This window comes from Harpia harpyja, chromosome 6 (assembly GCF_026419915.1).
Source record: "Harpia harpyja isolate bHarHar1 chromosome 6, bHarHar1 primary haplotype, whole genome shotgun sequence".
Lineage (NCBI taxonomy): Eukaryota > Metazoa > Chordata > Aves > Accipitriformes > Accipitridae > Harpia > Harpia harpyja.
Window position 1 is genome coordinate 63,103,358 of NC_068945.1, and position 20,592 is coordinate 63,123,949.

General features: G+C 45.3%; 1 protein-coding gene across 8 annotated transcripts in view; it reads left to right on the forward strand.

Annotated features, from left to right (window-relative positions):
• Positions 1-20,592, forward strand: part of FRMD4A (FERM domain containing 4A) — a 385,672-nt gene that overhangs the window by 291,731 nt on the left and 73,349 nt on the right. For all 8 annotated transcript variants that reach the window (XM_052790915.1, XM_052790916.1, XM_052790913.1 and 5 more), the window contains 3 exons: positions 12,657-12,741; positions 17,041-17,097; positions 19,602-19,624. In XM_052790915.1, coding sequence (XP_052646875.1) covers positions 12,657-12,741; positions 17,041-17,097; positions 19,602-19,624 — 165 coding nt within the window. The remainder of the gene's footprint in view (positions 1-12,656; positions 12,742-17,040; positions 17,098-19,601; positions 19,625-20,592) is intronic.

Below are 20,592 nucleotides of genomic sequence, written 5' to 3' on the forward strand. Positions count from 1 at the left end.
AGGGTAGATCCAGAGCTGAACATTTTCAGTGTATACAATCCAGATCCACCTGTGCTTAGAACTACACAAAACTGTTGGTGCTCTTCTGCAAAAGTGTTAGACTTCTAGGCAAATTTAAAAAAAAAAAAAAAGAAAACATCAAACCCTAACTCATTAAAAACACAGCAGCTCTATTATCAAGCATCTTGCCTAGGGGCCAAATTGAAGAGTCCATGCTAGGACAGAGACCCCATGGAAAGCAGGAAAAGCTCTGACTGAACAAGACCTAAGTGCAGATTTTAGGAGTGGAACTGCTAAATGTGTGAAAGTCAGTGCTACTTAGCCATTCTCATATTCATTTCAAAGACCACTCAATGAGCATGAATATTGCCATCTGTATTGTTTTATGAAAGTTGGCAGCACAGTGGAGACAAGTTATTCTAGCAGGATCTTAGCCAAGAGACATCTTAGGACTATGGATCCATACAACAGTTACTAAATGAGTGACCTCTCCTGTTCGGGAATCACAATCCATAGGGGAAATCCATAGGGGAAAAGTCAGCATTCAGTGTCTGAAAAGTGAGTGTGTGAAAACCAGGCTAAGTATGGGCTTATACTCTCTTTTTGTGGTAGTAATGAGTGGATTGTCACACTGAGTTACAATCTGAATTGGAGTGGAAGGCCAGATGCCTCAAGAGTTAGGAATGGGCATTAGCTTACCATGTCTTTTCTGTTTATTTCCCCTGTGGATGTCAGATGCTGGCAAGAAGTTGAAAAGGTTTCCCAGCATGTAAAGAGTTCCCATGTCCATCCCCAAATCTGATCTAAGCAGAAGGCAACTGGAGAAGAAATCGACTCCATCCAGCTGGCTGAAGTTGGAAAGGCCCCATGTATCTGTTACCCAGCAGTTTCAGTTTTGGCTTGGGAACTAAAGCAAGGGCTGAAGGAACAGTTGTGAAGAGACCCACCCATAGATGGGGTCCTATTTTGATAATCTGGGGGTGCACAACAGCTTGCAGAGCCATCCATATCCATACCATAAACAGAATGCTCCCTCTCCCCTGCTGCCATGAGGTAGAAAGCAGAGATAATTAATGCTGTACCATACCTAATCACAAATGTCTTAATTTTTAAGGGACTGGGTGCCCATGACACCTACTATATCATCGGTAAAGGCTTGCCTGTATTTGCATATACCTTTCTTGCATTACCTCTCCCAAGCACTGCAGCTGAGAAAGATAAGGTTGGTCCTGGGGGTCCTAATTGGGGAGATAGTAACACAAGTAACTGGATGTGCCAGATGTTCATTACAGAGAAATCTGTTTACTGTATCAGGATTTAGTAATCATGTGGGGTTTTCCCTCTAGTCAAAGTAAATGTACAATTCAACCACACTGGGTAACTACTGAAGACATGAAGCTTCAGGCAAGAACAGTAAATGGTAGTTTGTGAAGAGGAAAACCTACAGAAGAACCATTTTCACCTTTTATGTGACCATCAAATTGTTTTTACTCTTAACATGCCTGCAGCAATGTTGATGGGCAGCATGCCCACCAAAGATGCCGTAGTTTTTAGATTGCTCTAAAAGTACATTTAAAGAAAGCATGCCTTTTTAAGCAAAGGCTTCTTGGAAAAACCATGCTGAAAATAGGAAGTTTCACAAGCTTTGCAGCGTGAAATTCTCCTCCCTTATTTAAATCTCTGCAGCACTGTTGAAGCTTCATCTTTTGACATACATTTCCTCGGGGTTTGACATTGTTGAACATTGATGTCCAGTGTCTTCACTCTCTTCCGTAATCAAAGACCAAAAATTTGACAGCACTCTATCAAAGAAGGAGGATTTTATAAGGATGTTCTTAGCATTAGTTCTGAAGAAATAGTGTCTGCTGTTGTACATTTGCACAGCTAACTGAAGCCTCTCTGTCTTCAGATTGTCACCTAGTGCCACTGAGAACAACATAGGAATCTAGGAAACAATCAGAACTGCTTGGGCAGCTGTGAACTGCCCCATGGCTATTCTTGTGCAATATTATTTTATGAGACTCTGCTAATAACAATTTATATAGCTTTAAAGCCATACATGAAAGCAAGAGGGAGTGCCATGTGTCTTGCAGGTAAGGTGGGATGTCTGGCAACAGGATGGGAGTGATGCTAGTTCTCATCTTACAATTAGCTTCCCTGGTTGGCTTTTTAAAACCCTGGTCACCTTAGTTGTTGGTGAAACTCACTCCCTGCCTCAGAGGGTTTACAGTGCAGGTAAACCAAGTCAGATGAGAGTCACAGCTAAAGTCCAGGAGAAGCAAAGGATGGAGATGAAGGAAGAAGGGATTGCTTGACTAGTTGATTTTACAGTGGTGTTTTGAGACCAGAAGAGGACAGCAAAACTGTACCTCACAACATGAGCTGCATGGTAAAGGGCAGGAACCTAAGTAAAGTGTGGAGACCCAGGCAGCAAGGAGGTCAGAGGAAAACAGAACTAGCAGGGGTTCAGGTAAAGGTTGTTATATTTTTGGCAGGGAAAGAAGCATTTTGCTCTGACTCACACAGGCAGAAGGAAGGCAAAGTTACTCCCTTTGTGTAAATCTTTGAGGTGACAGAAGACCAGAGCATAGACACCCTGTTTGTTCATGGAAAGCGAAGTTGGCCAGACTTTGCAGTGAATTCTCATCTTCAAACAATGGCCTTGTGGGATTAGCAATCCTTAGCCAGGGAACCACCAGCATGGGTCTGATCTCTTTATCTTCTGGATGTTTGTCATGCTGTTAATTTATATGAACAAGCTCAGCAAATAGAATTCATTTCACTGGTGGATCTTTTCCCAGGAATGAATATATGTGTTCTCAGGGTAGCTCCACTAGCTAAACAGTGACAACTCACTGCAGAAGTCGTCACGCTAAATCAGAACATCTCTCACGTGGAAAGGCTTTTCTTTCAGAAAGGCATGGAAAAAAATGTGAAATAAATCCTCAATACTCAAATACCCTGTGGGGCAGAGTTTGTATCTATGGCCTGGCAGTCTTCCCACAAAGGAATGCCTGTATCCAGCAATGTCTGGCATGTGTTCATACAAACTGGCTAGGCTAAAGTCAGCATGGGAGCTATGGGGGCTCAGGACTCTCAATATTGAGGCCAGATGTTTTGCCAGGTTACCACAGTTACCACAGAACAAAGTGGCCTTAAATAAGAGACCAGCACTGAAACACAGAGTACAAAGCTCACGCGTATCGTTGCTTCCTTTAACCTGAAGGAACATAGCTCTGTGTGCACTGGTGGTGGTCCAGGTCTGAGGCAGGTGGGGCAGATGCGCGAGATGGGACTGACCATACCAAACCTGAGATGTTGACCTGGTAGACGGGTCTATGTCAGGCTAATGAGCGCAGCCTCCCCATATAACCACTGGAAAGAAATAGGCACTTTTCAGGAACAATTCATCTGACTTATTTTAGATGACTGCTTTGGAATTCAATAAGTTGCAGTCTAAAATACCTATGTCTCTTCTCTGACCTCAGTCCCCTGCTCAGAGGTAGGCATCTACATTGTAGCTACCTCTTTTCACCTGATGAATCCCCTCTGTGTGCATCAAGGGCAGCTATAAATTCAGAATATTATTTCAAACAGGGCTGGTGCAGCCAAGGTTGAGGAGGCATTTCCCATCTACAAGGCTTTGCCTGACTACCTGAATGGAATTGGACTAGATTTCAGCTGCTAATGAGGCCGTATGCTATTTTAGTTTTTCAGCTCTCCTTTATATCCAGTCTTTAAACCCATATTCCATTAGAAAAGGACTAATGTTAAAAATAAAAGAAGCAGGAGACCATTTGGAAACAGTTGACCCTGGAAGGGAGACAGTGGTTGCTAATATGGATTGTTTGTATGGCTAGATGGACCTCAGAACTTGTTGCTGAAATGGACTGCTGCCTCCCACATTAGCCAGAAGACATGTATGGGGTGCAGATTCATGGCATCCTGCTCCCAACTTCCCCGACTCACTCACGTGGCGATCCCAGCACACCATGGTTGTGTGTGCCACTCACTTCCACTCAGCTTCGCTTCTCTCCAAGAAATTAGATTAGGAGGTGGTGATGACAGCAGCCTGCTGTGGCAGGAAGAGCAGAATAGAATCACACTAAATTAACCAGAGCAATTTATTTGTCTCACATGTAATGGGCTGTGTTTCTCCATCCACAGTTTTCCCCACCAGAGAGGGGTATGTGGCACTCCACTGCTTTGCTCCAGGGAGGGAATGAGGAATCACCAGCTTCTGTCTCTCCCCTCCGAGGAGGGAGAAGGAGCAGCCCTCTCTCTGTCCCATGGTGTGAGACAAGGGTTTACAGGAACTGGGTAGAGAGGCCAAAGGAGATTATCAAATACATCCATTTTGCAGCCAGGGGAGATGGAGAGAAGTGGCAGAGTTTGCTCTCACCCATGGATATGCTTCATCTCACCTGCTAGCACCCAGGAGAAGATGCTGGGGAAAAATCACATATACACAAATTGCTCTGCTCGTCTGCTCTTCCCTGGTCTGCTGCAGACCCCTCTGCAAGGGGAGCTGCAAAGAGGGCAGTGCTGGACCCCACTTTGCCATGGAGCTTGATCATGCCAGGACAGTTCAGGGAACTGCCCTGAGATGTTTCAGCATCTTGGGGTGCTCCATCCTCATCCTCATTACTAGCCATCTCTTCTCTGAGCTCCTTCCAGCTATGCTTTCTCCCTCACCTGCTCTCACTACCGGTACTGAGCTGGTAATTCCCCACACCAAGCTTGCAGGCAATTTATGCTACATATAAGGGGACACAAAGAGCCATATCCCACTCACATTATATTTCTACAGCTCCATGCACTGCCGGGGTGCTGTAGAAACAATAGCAAAATATCAGAATATGAAGCCTCCCTAATCAACCCAGTCCAACCAAGCTGCTTTCAGGGATTCCCATGAGCTGCTCTGTCTATAAAGTCCGGCAAAACTGTGCCATAACCCAGATCTATTCATACAGCATGTGTTTTGCTGGTTGGTGTGCATCAGCTATGCATACGCTAAGCAGGAAGATCTCAAAAGCCAGCAGCCCTGCAAACCCCCTCCTCCCACCCAGCCACAGTGTATAAATACAGCCGCTCAGACCTTGTTTCTGCTGGAAGACAAGGCTCCCTGCAGACAATTTATTGCAGCCTTCTCAGGGTGGCCCCCTGCTCTGTTCACCCGGGGGAAGGTGTAATAAATTGCCTGCGGGGAGGCTTTGCTCCTCAGAGTCTCTTTAGAGATATGAGAAACTTCTGTCCAGTCGGAAGATTTACTTGTGCGAAAACTGACCTTTGCTTGAGGAAGGGAACTAATGGGGCTCTGCTACTTAGCACACAGCTCTGAGCTAAGCCATCCATTACACACACGTCTTAATAGCAGTCTGGCTCTTGAGTCCCATAACATCATTTCTGTTTTCTGCTTAACTGGGAATATATTTGTATAAGTGAGCTGTGTTTAGAGAAGGGGATAAGTTGTTTTTCCTTTCCATTCAGCCACCTGAGGGGGAAGAAAAAGCAGCATTCTAAAAATTTGTTGTTTTGAGCCATGTTTTGAATGTGTTGATGCTGGCAGCATTGTCTTGTCTAATTTTGGGAAGCATTTAGACAGCATGATAGGTACTATGCAGAAATGATGGATGCTGTCAGTGTAGGATTTGTACCTAATTTGGATCAAGCAGCAACAGCTATGTCAATGCCTACACACAGATTCTCTGACTGGGTCAAAGTCATGCAGACATTGTTTCCATTTTCATTGCAATTTGTGCATTTATACCTTACACCAGTGGGTGTGATTTGCTGTCATCAGTGAAGGAAGCAGAAAGGTCTGCTGTGAGGGGTCCCATCGCTGTGGCATTGAACAAAGGGGTAGAGCTAGTCAGTAAGTAAACCCCATGCCAGCTTTCACAGCCAAATCATACCTTCATGTGCTGCTAACAACATGGTGGAATGGCTGGAGGGATTTCTATTCCTAAAATGGTTCAAGATCCTCAGATGAAAGATGCTCTACAAATACTGAGGGATGGTGTTATGCAAGACAGTGCACCCAGCGAGTTACCTCTAATAGCCAAGACGTCACTCTTGGAAAGGATGAAAGAGCAGGAAAGCACTGGGCTGGTGCTCAGGAGAGTGTGGGGAAATTCCCCTGGTGACTGAGGGAGAGGAGGGTAGGAAGGCAGTGTGCTGCTTTGATCTGGTCACTGCTCTCACCTCATGCTTGGGACAGATAACCACATCACTCCAAGCCAAGAGGAGCTGCAACAGCCTTTTTGTACAAAGATGCACTTCTCTTGCAAGCTAAGCTCCATGGAACATTTCAGGGGTGGAGCAGTTTGCAGAATATATTGAGCTGGCTTGCTGCTTTTATGGCTTGGTCAGGCCTGGTTCCCCACCTGGTGAGAGCGCAGAAGACTCACTGTACTGAGGTCAGTGCCTTTCCAGGTGATGCTTGATGCTGTAACCAAACATCAGGGAGGAATGTGCCTGCATTACCACCTTGATTCCTTCCCTTCTCTATGTTGATACTGGAGCACTTGGTGGTTTGCAAAGACTCCCAGGATGTATAGCCTGGAAGAGAGGAAGAGAGCTGGTCACTGTGCATTACAAAGCAGATCCCTTAGTATTTTGTACATGGAGAAGATGAGGCGTAGGAATGACCAAATAGCCCCAAAACACATGGTTTTCCAGGAGCTCAGTGGGCCAACCTCTTACAGACACTGAGGAAAATGGATGGGCGGTGGGTAAAGGTGCAAACAGCTTCATAGTACAGTGCAGCCAATGGGGAAAGAGAGAGAGAACAGGCTCAGGTTAAATGATATCCACAGCTTTTTTGTTGTTGTTGTTAGCTGCAATTCCCTGTATTCCTGGAATCAATTCACCTCCAGTTTTGTGGCTTCCTTGCAATGAGGTAAAAGTTGACATAGGTCTCTCTTGCTGCGTCCTGTCCCCTGCATACCAATCCCAGGTGCTGGGTGAGGGGGGGCTGAGCATGGCACAAGCACCGAGCACAGGACATGAGACCAGAATCAAAATGAATGCAGAAGGGGAGGTAAATGGAGCTTTTTAGTGCAGCTGATTTTCATTCCTGGCTGATTACTTAACAGGCCAATTATTTAGCATGACCATTGTCTGCTTTAAGTGTCAGCACATAAAAGTGCGCACCCATGACTATTAGCAAACAGGGCTGGAACATAAAAGGAGCTCTGTAGCCTGAGCTGCTCAGAATACTCATTTAGCATGAGACACTGGACATAATGACATCTGCATTTAAGTCCATTATACCGATTCATGTGATTTTTCTTTTCCTGGTTAGCAAATGGCCTCATATTTTTCAAATTATCCTCTGAGGTTTTGAATGACATGGTGAAGGATAATAAGCCAGACCCCAGGATGGATGAGGCAGAAAAGGGGTCTTCTCCTTTACCCATTGCTTTGTAATAATGAAGTAAGAGTCAGTCCATTGACAGAGCCACCAAGCTCTGCTGATAGCTCTGTCCTGCATCCTAACCAGAATGGAGTCAGCCAGAAGGACATGGGAGACACCTCTGCCCATTTCAATCCATTCTCTTGTGTCTGAGTGCATTTCCCACCTAGGGCAGGAGGGAACACTGGGGAAGGTGACTGCACATCAAAACCAAAATCCTTTTGCTTCATTCTGATTTCTTCCATGAAATCTGGTTTTACCCTTTATTTTCCTTTTTTCATGGGAAAAATAATTTTTTCACCAGGGGAGAGAAGAGCCACTTGGGATTGTTATTCTGGAATTTTTCCCCTTTCCTATTCTTAATAGGCCCAAGAGGGGTGTTTTGCCTCCCTGCACGGAAGAGGTATCACAGGGCTGGAGGGAAGTACCTCCCTTGCCAATACTGAGTTCCCAGCTCCTGCCCTTTGGAAAAGGCAGGAACTCACCCAAAAATCAGTCATGGTCACCTTGATCAGCAGCAAACACCCTCAGTGCCATCCTTGGCCTCCCCATCACTGCCTGGCACTGCTTGCCTCTGTTTTGACTGGCCCTCTCACACAGCACTGTACCAGCACACCAGAGCCACGCGCATTGGCATGCCCCTCACCCAGCTACCTCCTGTGCCCCTGTGGCCACCCCACTGCCTTCCTCTGAAAGCAGCAAGACTTCTGAGGAGTGAGGCTTGATAGGACAGTAACAAGAGAGTGCTTTGCTATGCCCTTGCCTGGTCTGGGCCCTCCAGATGGTAGAAGGACCCTTTGTCCTAGTCAGGGCTCCAGTTTGAATTACAGTTTTTTCTGGTAGGGGCATTCCTCAAGAAGATGCTGTTCCTCAGTGAAACCAAGTGTTGAAACTTTTTTGAGGTCTTCCAAAGCCCTTTCAATGTTTTCTTTTAATTTTCTTGGAAGAAAACACCATGACACCAGAATGGGAGTTTTGGAGTGTTTCTTTTTGGTGAAAAAAATGGTTTTGTTGTTGGATAAAAGCTTTTCAGACCAGCTGGTTCCCACCAGAGTCAAACTTCACAAGAAATAGAATGATATCAGTGCCCCAGGACAGATCTACCCCTGAAGTAGACAAGACATCCATTTGCTGTGGTCATGCTTTGAAATATCATTGTGTTGAAGACCACAGTGAAATATTTTACTGTTTGGCAGGTTCTGCTTGGAAATAAACACGTGGGCTTGTGATCTCAAATGCTACAACAGTATATTTGCACAGTCAGGAACTCAACTGCTCAGAGCCTGGTCTCTGCTAGGTGATAGATGGCCGAGTTCAGGCTGACAGGATATGTCCAGGGCTGTGTGTCAGAGGCAGTGCTAAATATTTTTATCTGAGAGTTTCTTTTGGTGTGTGGAAGTTGGGAGTGCTGCTCATTTCAGCTCTCACTGTCCACACAAGCACACCACCAGCTCAGGTGCTTTTGCAGGCCATTTCCCTGGTAGTCCTGAGACCTCCCATCCCCACTGCAATGACAAAATATTAGTGATCAAGCACCTTCCCAACACTGCTAAATTTGCCCATCTGCACACACACAACTGGGTTCGTATATGAGGTCGGCAGCAGCAGCCAGGGATTCTCCATCTCCTGAAGAACCAGTAATCAAACTTGTGAGTCCAGGGTCCAGTCAGGCATTTCTCCCTGTTGCAAGCTGGAGGTGGGCATGTGTGTAATGTAAGGCAGAAATTTCAGTAGTGCTAGTTTCCCATCACCCAAGGATCAGGAGGTTCCACAGCTGCTTCTCACAGGCACTGCTGTATAAATGTCTGTGCTTGGCTGGTTACGATGGGAATTGCCATTCATCACGGCATGAGGGGGCTTAAGCGGTCTCAGAGCAACTTGTCAGTTAACCAACGCTTAATATAGAGCAATCTGATCAGTATGAGACATGTCCTCGCAGCTAAAAAGCCTTAAACATTTCAGATGCAGCAGCTTCTGAAGTCTTCCAAGATACCTTCTGCAGTACTCATTGTTATTTTCCTGCTGCTGAGAGGGAGCAGTCAAGATAGGCACTTTGTGTTCATTACCCAGCATAATATTCACTGGTCTATTTAATCAATGCTTAGAAAATGTACTTGATGGATTATAAGTTACTGGGGGTGGGGAGGAATGGGGAATGCAGAAATAGATTAACATTGGCTGATTTTTCAAAATATATTTCTTTGGTTTTTACACTCACAAAGTCTTGTGGGGTGTTCCCCCTTCTTGCAGGCACCTAATTTCTCATAGCAACAGTTGCTGGCTATCAAGGAACCTCTTGTAGGAGTTGCTTGAGGCAAAGCTGTTTGTTGACTGTATTGCAAGAGATGTAGTTAGCGGAGCAGAGGTGTCGGACACATTGTACTGCCTGTTTCTCTGTCCAGCCCATCCATTATTTCCTGGATATATCAGCTTCACACCACATGGAGGAATGCGGCTCTCAGGGGAGTCCTCAACAGAAATCTGAGAGTTGCCCCTTAAAACCGATGATCTTGAAACATGCCATAAGAAAAGGCTTATAAGCTTAACAGGCAAAACAGACAGAGGATGGCAGAGGAGGGAGGAGTAATTTCTAAACACAGTACTAAACCCCAAGCAGCTAAATGATTTTCTGAAGGTCATGAAGGAAACCTGTGTCCAAGTCAGGAATTTAACCCAGATTTTTTGCTTGGTTCATTGCCTTAGCAGCTGGATGCTTCTTCCTGCCTCCTTAGTCACTGACATTGGTCATTGTAAAGTGCAGTTTTCTTCACCGTATTTGGAAAAGGTGGTAACAGAAGGAGGTCTGACAGAGATTCACGATCAGTGCAAAAAACGTGTCTTTCCCTCTCCTTTCTGTTGTTGCAGCACCGGCTGTGAATTCAGGGGAGTCTGCTGCAGTTCGGGTTTTCTGAGCTTGCCACACAGAAAATCCCATGAGAGTTCTCTCTGCAAATCTGTTTTCTTTTAAGTAGCACCAATTTCCTGATGCACATGTTTTGCATTTGTCTGGGTGCATGTGTGAGATCCAGTAGCTCCCCAGCATAGTCTCCGTTCTGGAGATCACTTGAGAATTGGATTTTCTTTGTGAAGATGAAGTATATGCTCTGTGCTCTGAGAGACTCAATTTTGTACAGAAAATTATCTCTGTATGTGTCTATGTGGAAAGCCTTGGGAAAGATCCTTGCAGTCTTAAGAAATGCAATATTGCCCTCTAGTGATGATGAGGATGGTCTCATTTGATCCGATGAAACAAAAAGCATTTTGGCTAGCCTTCAATGGGATTCAAAAATGGAATAAATGTTCCTGTTTTCTTCTGAACCTGGAATTAAAGATCTTACTGTCACAACTTGGAGAGCACTGGTGGTGGTGATAAGCAGAGGAGGTTCTTCAAGAATCACAGAATGTGTAAAATTATCATTTTTCTCCATGAATTCAGCAGATGGAAAGCCAGCTGCACTCAGAGAGCAGATCTAGTAAGAAGGTTCTTTTTTTTTTTTAATGCAGCATTTTTAATTTTTTTTTTGCATTTCTAAAGCCAAGTATATTTTTATTTGCCAAAGAAAAAAAGTGAGGCAGTTTCAAGGACAGGAGGTGAAACCCAGTGGAAACCAGAAAAAAAATTAAGAAAAAGTTTCATTTTTGTGCTTCATGATCCCTACATTCAAAGGGGGGGGTATTTGGGTTTTATTTTTATTTCTCATTTGAACACTTCTGGAGGGGGAGAAGAAGGGATAATAGCGGGAGCACTTTAGCAGATGAACAGGAAGAGCTCAAAATGTTTCTCTCGCTCTAGTAAGCAAGTAGTTGGTTGTATCTGTCAGTAAATAAACTGTTTTGAAGAGTCTTCAGAAAACACTTAGAAGCACTACAAAGCTTTGACCTTTACCCCTAAGAAGGTTGCATTTAAGGCCCTCGATTCTGCAAATAGCGCAACATGGACAATCCCTCCAGTGCTTGTATAAAGCCCCAGGAGCGTCAGCAGGTCTCTCAGCTCTACTCCCAGACAGTAGGGTCAGGGAGTAAGGTTTCTCTGTAACTGGACCTGCATCTCAACCCAGATTTCTAAGGTATCTCAGTTTTTTTAAGTTCCTGATGCAGACAGCATTTCCGTGGCACCTTCCCTATTCTAATTGCCTCTGACAACGCACGATAGTACTGGAATTTATGTAAGGAACATTGCTGCCGCTGTACTGCAACTTAAAGATCACTATAAAACAGGCTGGGCAGACAGATGTGGTTTTTTTCCTCACTCAAAACACAAAGTAAATGCAAAATTCACCGAACCTATCCAGGCTTTCTCTATTACTACAGGACCGCACAACATATATGTAACAACCAGTCATTAACTTTGACAGCATCCTGAGCTTTTTTCCCCAAAAGGTCACAAGGCAGAATTAAGGGCTGTAGTTGATTCAAGCCAGTGGCAAAACTCTCATGGAGTTCACTGCCAAAGGATCAAACCTTCAAAGCAGGCAGGGCATAGAGTACTGAATTAATTCATACACATCATGGGCTTTCAACATAATTGCAAATATTGGGGTACACAGTAGGTTTTTCTGATACTTGAGTGTTTGGGCTGGTCAGCTTTCTACTGAGTTCTGAGAAGTCATCTCAGCTTAAAAAAAAAATAGATTATTGGCATTCCCAGTCATCCCCAGCATCACTACTCACGGTACTGGTAAATTGTGTAAGGTCCTTAACTATTGCTGGTTGCTTACTCTGCGACCATAGCCGCTACATGCTAGCTGCTAAAATATGTAAAGAAGCCTTTATAAAATTTGCCTTATGCAGAGCTGAAGTGGACAGGGAAGGAACCCAGAAGTGGGTTTCTGTCAGTGAACATTTTACAAGACACAGGTCAACAGCATAGAAATGAGCAGGTTAGGTAAAGGAGTGAAGAAGAAATACTGAACTGTGATGGAGAATGAAGGGGAGTTTGCAAGCAAAAGAAATAAAAGATTATTTGAAGTTTAAAAACAAAACAAAAAGATTCTTTAGCAACAAAACCATCCACTTGATGATCCAGTTCCTTTGGTATGGCTGGGGTGTGTTGGTGACTGATCACGTCTTGGAGCACGCACAAGACTCTTTCATTACCCCAGTCTGTCATAAGCAAAGAAATTTCATTTTTAGTACAGTCATCATGACTCCGTTGACCACAATTTTCATGTAATGAGAGCATTTTCATGTTTTGACCTAGTTCCCCCTTGTGTCTCACCTCTCTCGCTTTCCCTTTCAGGTTCTACATTGAAAGCATCTCCTATCTAAAGGACAATGCCACCATTGAGCTGTTTTTCTTGAATGCCAAGTCCTGCATCTACAAGGTAAGGACTCAGGGAGCTCTGGGTGGCACCGGGGTGGGCTGAGACACCTGGGTCTGCATCCCCTGACCCAAAATTTACACTGGTCACACACGGACTTTGAGATACAACCTTCTCCTTCCCACCCTCCCTCACTCCTCTGGCTCTACCCTGGCCAGCTTCCCTGTCAGAGACAGGTTCTGAGGTAAAACACCCCTGGAAGTAACTCTTGTGGTTAGCAGGAAGGAATCTGCAGCTGCTAAAATTATAAACTGGCTTGTATTTAGAAGGAAATGTCTGGTTTTGTGTTAAAAAAACGCCGCTGTTGAGCCCCGCTCTGGGCTGCGTGGATGTCCTTAGGGGTTCCCGCCCGAAGAGGGCGGCCGTGGCCGCGCGGGCTGCGGCGCGGGCGCCATCTTCTGGGCTGGGCGGCGGCAGCGTGTGTGTGTGGGGGGTGAGTCTGTGAGATTGTACGTGTGTGAGAGAGTGTGCAAGGGAGGTGTGAGAGTGCGTGAGGTTGTGTGAGTGCGAGAGTGGGGTAGGCGTGGGGGGCTGAGTGTGTGAGGGGTGTGTGACTGCATGCACGTGGGGCTGTAACTGAGAGAGTTTGCGCGTGAGTGTGAAAGTCATATGCCTTCGCGTTTGTGACAGCGTGACTGAGAGTCTGTGGGACAAGGGGAGTGAATATGTGGGTGTATGTGCATGAGTGAGCGTTAAGGGTGTCTGTGGGTATGTACTGAAGATCACCTTGTACAGGAACAAGCCATGCACGGGGAAGTGTTTTTTGTACCAGAAATAGCCCTGCCTGGTAGGCTATTGAAAACACCAGGCTGCTGTCACTAGCAGTCTAACTCAGAGCTGCCCCTTGCAAGGCACTCTGTGTGCCATTGATAAGGGCGTCCTGGCATGGCCTCCACTCCCCGCTGGAGTGCCCGTGGCAGAGCTGCGAAGCTGATCCCTCCAATGCCACAAACCAACTGTACAAGTGAAAGGGCAGAGCTGCGAAGCTGATCCCTCCAATGCCACAAACCAACTGTACAAGTGAAAGGGCAGGGTCCAGAAAATTAAGCAGGCCCAGAACCCGCTGAGGTGGAGGCTGGCTGCGTGCGGACTCAGCCAGGTAGGCTGGACGGGCAGCTCGATGTGTGGGACTGGGAGAGGTTTTTCAGCAGCTGGGATTCCCTGGGAGGATCCCTCCTACCTCCCTCTGTGCTGGCAGAGGCCATTCCCGGTGAGTCACCTCCATCTGCCTGGGAGGAAGTGTAGGAAAAGACAGCTGTAGTCAGGGAGTGATTGTACTGCCATCCCACCACCCTCAGCAGGTTTGTGACCTGCTAAGCCAACTAGCTTACACTGAATCTGAAGCCTCACTTCCTGACATCTGCATGGCCTAAAATGCAGGGACTAACTTTGCATCTAAAATGCAAGGTAGAAGCCAGAAAATGCCTTTTTTCCAGTGCCCAGGAAAGAGGCAGGGCTGCTGAGGTGAGTTGTGCAGAGCTTTGCTCTCTGGCAAGGCTGCAATTAGATGTGCTTAGTCAGCCCTCTCCGGCAACAAGCTCAGTGAGCATCACATTTTGGTTCCTGGGGAAAGTTCCTTTTTGAAGTATTGCCAGGAAAAGCTTACACTGTTGTTCTTTTTTTGGAGAAAGCTTAATAAGAAGAAGAGAAAAAAAAAGAAGAAATGTGCCTGCAGATCTAGGTTGGTCTATTTTAGTCTGACCTCTCCTGAAACCATTACTTTGCACATTCAAGCTGACTGTCATCTCTATCCAAAAATAGCCCTGCTGGTTTCCCAGTCTCCCATGCGGGTCCTTCCCCATCTGACTTCCAGCCACAGTAAGCTGTGCTGTGCTATTAAAAAAGGCGCTGAATTTGAAAGTTGGGTGCAAAGTCTCTGCTAAAATGCAGGGCGAGCACCCAGCCAGCATGCCTGGAGGATTCCTCTAGGTGTAGAAAGGGGGTTTCAGTGTCTAAGCACAGCCAGTGCTTGTCACCCCTGCAGCTAGCGGGTGATGTTGCATGCTCCCAAACCTTGAAAGCTTTCTTGCTGCACCGAAAGTTTCCTCACTGGACTTTCCATGGATATCTTCACCCCAGGCTCCCCTGCAGCCCAGAAAGACCATACTGGTTATGGTACAAGTGTAGTTCATAACACTATGCCAGCAACTCAGACCTTCCCCCGTTGATTCTCCAGACACACACCCTCAAATGTCCCTATGCACAGGGCTGCTCAAGTTGGGAAAGAAGAAAACTGAGGCCTGTTTACTTTGGGGCTGCTGGTCCACTGGGTTGCCAGCTGGCTCTGCATTGGGTGCTGTACTCCTCTGGCTATGCCCACCGCTCCTCCTCACCCACCCACACACCCAAACCCTTGCACAGGACCAGCAAGCCACTGTTGCCCAGAAAGGCCAAGCCACATTTGTACTACCAAACAAGACAGGGCTTGTCACCAGGCACTGTCCCTCCATCAGTCAGGCTGTTTAATTACTAGCACGTTCTGGCACGGGTTTTGGCCTGTGCCAACTAGCCCTGTCCCAGGCATTTGCTTGGGCACTGTTCAGGGATGAGCACCTGTTTCCAAGAGGCAATACAGCTGAGGTAACCCCATCTGGGACCGGGGGAGGGAGGAAGAGTGTTTAGTCATGAGCTATACTGTGCCATGTACCCTTAGGGCCAGAGAACGGGCTCTGGCCCACTTCACCTACTAGTATAGACTTGCCGTAATATCGACATGTGGTTGCAGAGGCTGGTTTGTCCGTGCGATGCCTGGTACTTCAAGATGGGAGAAAGACCAGGCACTCTGGTTCTACTCCACATCGCCCCTTGCTATAGGATATGCCTGACTGCCCCAGCCTGGCCCTGCCTGCAGCTGAATTGACATCTTGCACCAGCCGCTTCCCTTGGCACACACACATCATTGGTGCAGGTGCCTGCGTGAATCAGGCAGTTTAGCTGAACAGGGGAAGGTGTGTTTATTGCCCATAGCAGAGCTGGTCTTCACTCCCCAAGGAGTTGTTGTGAAGGATGTGCTTATTTTAAAAAGCTGGCACTGGTGAAAGCCAAGGACACCTGGATCTTATCCTCTGTTGTGTTCCCTTTGTTTTTGATTTTGCCAGAGACAAGCCAACGCAGCAACTGTGGCTTGTAAATGAGGTGTGGCCATGACTTGGCTGGAGCATGGATCACAGCAGTGATCTATATTTAGATCACTCGTTTCTTGCCAGATGAATTAAAATATTAAAAACAGCAGCTTAAATAAATACAACAGAAAAGCCACCACAGGAGTGAGCTGAACAGTGACCCAGTTTACATGGCCACATACGTAGGAGACAACGTAGGAGTTCTAGCTGCAGAATAGAGGCTTAAACAGTATCACAGTGAAAGCCCACTGTCTTCCCAAAAGCAGGGACCAGAGACTCAGGGAGAGCACACTTGGCCACAAGAATAATGCTCGTGCCTCCCATCCCAAGCATCTTTGATGCCAGTTCTGCATCCCACACATTCAGACAGAGCCGTGCCTGGACCCCTTGGTTCTGTGACTACTATCTCAGGCATAGCAGAAGGACCCCGAGACGATCTGATGGCACCATCAGTGTCCTTCACGTGACCATGGTGTCCAAGCAAAACGCTCACAATTTCACCTGACCCTCCAAGACTGCTTTCACCAGGAGCTGGATGCTATAGAATGGAGCAGTGAAGATCTACTAAAAGATTTGCTGTCACAGCTCAGTCTCAAAGCACCCCCAGCCCCAGTGCTCATGGGGATGAAGGAGCTGAAACCAGAGTTCCCTTCCTGCAAGAGGGAATATGGCTCTTTTTACTGTGAGTTTACCCTGGGCAAGTGCCAGAGGAGTTCTGCAGGGGCTTTGACACAACCTCAGTGAAGACAAATTTTCTCATTTCCTTGCTTCTGTGAGCCAAGGACAAGGCTGTGTTCCCCTGAAGCACGGGTGACATTTGGGGGAGAAAAAATTTATTTCCCAGACTACCTTTCACTACATCACACAGGAAAATAAAAATTACCTTGATCCTCCCCCTTCCACCTGCCTTCTCCTCTCTCCTCCCCAGGAATCCCTTCATGCCACATCCAGTTATGCTTATTTACCAAGCCATTACGCTGAATATTTGGCTTTCTCCACATCTGAGTGGGCAGGTTCTCCCTCACGTTGGTCTCTAGAGCACAGGGAATGCTTTGAAGCCTAGCCAGGGGAGAAAACTGGCACTGCATGCTTCACCATGCAGTAGCCAGGAGGAGATGCACGTCCTTCTTACAGAAGCTCAGACTCAACTCTCTTTTTCTTTTTTTCTTCACCTTTCAAGGAACTCATTGAGGTTGACAGTGAAGTGGTGTTTGAACTGGCTGCATACATCTTGCAGGTAAGCACCCGCCTTCTCTCACTTCATGCTTCCTCCTGTTGCATTAAGTCTTTTGATTTGCCAAATCCAAAATGGCTGTATGGAAGTGTAAGGGTTCCCCCAACTGCAGGAGAAAGATGTCTTTACACAGTTTCCGTCATTTATATCACTGCAAAATAGGTACAGAAGGCTCTCAAACCAGACCTCTCTACGCATGGAGCAGATTCCACTGCCCAACATTTTGCATACATAAATGTATACTATGTTTGCACTGACACAGGTATCCAAGACCCTGGGGTATGATGTAAAGCCAAAGAAAATCTATGTGATGAATGCAATTTCCTAGGTGAAATCCATATGCAGTGGGTTCTTCTCCAGTGACTTTACTTGCATTTGTTTCGCCCGTGGAGCTTGGCCCTCTGATGATCTCCAGAAGCTTCTACGTATGCAACTGTCTGTATTCTCCAGCATGGGCAGAATGGCTTAAAGACTTTCCAAAAAAATTCTCCAGAAAAAAATTGTCTTTGAAAGTCCTGCTCTTCAGGAAGAGGGAAAGGGTCAGAAAGCAAATTGCCAGCAGCGTTTGGTTAATCTCTGTTTCCCAAAAAGGAATCTTTTCAGGGTAGTGGAGGTGTTTTTTGTGAAACATCTCTTTTTAGGAGCATGGCTGTGGGAGAAAATCAGAGATAATTGTCAGGTGATCACTTCATACAGTGTAGTCTTAATTTTTTCTCCCATCAGCCATGAAGCTATGAGAAGCCATGTGAGCAGTCAAGCCATCTCATCAGACTGCACTAATAAATAACAATGCATTGCACTTCTATAGCACTTTCCATGTTAAAGAAGCTATTAATGCGTAGGGATTTGAATCTTCATTAAAATTGTTTTATGTAACAAAAATGGAGTGAAAGAGTCAGGATGGGGGACTCAATTAAAAGCACATTATAGAAATTGCATATTGGCTGTTGGGGGAATACACATCAAACAACAGGCTCATTGTGAGAAGCAGCAATAGGGTTATGAATCTATTGTCTGTTCATCCTGATGAATAACTTGAGCACTTAGTAATTGTACAACCAGATCCAGATCTGCCACTGTAACCCTTGTTGCTGTGATTGTTTCTCATCACAAACACAGGATGTTACGTGTATTCCTGTAGTAGTTTGATGTGTAACTTAATGAAAACAGTCAAAACAAGCCACACCCCTGCTGTCTGTAACCAGAAATTACTACAAACCATGTTTGTGACAGGATCCAAGCAAAACAAGAGGGACCATACTGCATTTTGTTCTACTTCTCACTGCAGCATTTAGGTCAAAGAACTGAAGTATGGAGAATCTACCCTACAAAATTATTTTTTCAATTCAGTATGCTCATCCCTGTGCAGGCCAGGGCATACCCTTTGGGTTTTGCTGTGTGTTGAACTATTAATCATGATATGCTCAAGGACTCCTTCTGAACCAGAGGAGAGCTTGTCTGCCCTTCAGTTCACTCAGAGGGAAATGGGAAATACAGTAAAGGACTGCCAGAACTCAAGTAATTTAGTCTGCAGCCTTATTTCAAATTGTTGTGTTACCAAAACAAATTTAAGTACCGCCAAAGCTCTGAAGTTTACCCCAGCCTCAGGACTGAAACACTACTGGACATGGGCTGACGGGTTTTGCGGGTGGATGGACAGATGTAAAGACAAGAGACGTGAATGCAAAACCCAGTCCTCTAGGCAGTGGAAACTCCCTCACTGCACAAATTACATTCTTGCACTGCGCCTTCTGTGTAGCTGATGGCAAATGAGGTGCTTTAGCATGCATCATATGAAATGCATATTGCCTATGGAAAATGCAAAATGCATACTACATCTATTGAGGAGGGGACTCACCAGATTTTGAGGGTTCACCAGATATACGGTTAAGACTCAGGTACTAATCTAATTACTGGAGTGGAACATTACTGAGCCCTTTAATACCAGGCTGTGATGGTAATAAATAGAAATATCTAGACATATAAGTAAGGGAGCTAAATACTCCCGCAGACACCCAGCAAGGAGTTAGAGAAACCTGTGTCTTGCATCCCCTTGAAAGCTGACAGTGAGCTAGCTTTTTGAAAGTCTGGTTACTAGAAAATAACCAGAATACTTGTAAAAAGACTCAGGGGACTTGCAGCCTCAGAGGCTGCAAAGTCACTGAGACTTCAGAGATCTTCTAGTAATGTAGCATCCACACTGACCCAAAAAATTACTCATTTACTAGCATTATTTCCTGCAGCTTCTTGGGTATCCACTAGCAGAATGAGGAATCATCTGGCTCTGTATTAGGCAAACCTTTTGTTTGTTAATCTGCCCAGCTCACTGCATGTATCATGGCACTTGACATTAGATACTGGTTCCAAAAAATACATGAGGAATCAATTACAACAGGAAATTGCTGCTAAATGAATTTTGCAAATGGAAAATCTTGAACAGCCGTTTTCTTAATTTTTTTTTTCTATTTTTAATGATGTATTTTTAATTTTTCTTCCTCATTTTACAGGAGGCAAAGGGAGATTTTTCAAGGTAGGTGAACTTAAAAGTTTTTGCCATTGTGTGCTGTGAGAATGACTCTGGTAAAATCACTGTATGAGTGATGCGACTCAGTTGTAGCTGTGTAGCAATAGGAATGCATTCCTAACATAGATATCGTGTTTCCTGAAATCATTTCTTCACAAAAAACAGCCTTTGACCAGAGCATGCCTTGCAAACAGCATCGTTTGTGACTTTGTTGTTGACAAATCTCTTTATATGCCCATGAAGTTCAGGAAATAGACTAGTCTTCAGAAGGAAATTACTAAGGAAATGGCTCGACAATCACTGCTATATCACAGATCCAGCCAGAGGCAACATTAAAATTCCATCACTAATTGATATTTCAGCTTGAATTTGGACAGAGTTCTCAAAATCACAATTTAGATAATTGCTTTTGTTGAACTTCTGCTATCTCTTGAGCCAAATCTTCAGACTTGCTGTAAGAAATTCAGAGAGGTGACTGTGCTTGGTGTTTCAGAAGACTGTTAATGAAATGACTAAGAATTTTCATTTAAGTTGACAGTATCTGTCAGTTACACTTTAGTAGCAACCAAAGGTCAGATGGCCGGCTGATGCCTCAACCAAGAAACATGAAAGTTCTTCTGAAACTCAGGAGAACTGTCTATGCTAAAAATTTCACATACTCCATATATTACTTTTGCTGACCTGAACTTGAGTTCAGCTGGAGGACCACAATATCCATTGAAGTTAGTTTCAGAGAAGAAAATAAGGTGTGAATGGGCAGTGAGGTTGAATTGCCAGATGAGCCTTAAGAGGTGTCTTAATTTTGTCAGCATTGAGATACACTGAGAGAAGACTGTAATGATACTCTGTGCACCCATAGGAGGCTGTGAATAACAGGCAGGTTCCACCTTCTAGTGGACTGAGACTTCTAGTCAGCTAAAATTGAGACAAATCAGTGAGAAGGAACAATGCATTGCAAATATTGCCTGCCCATC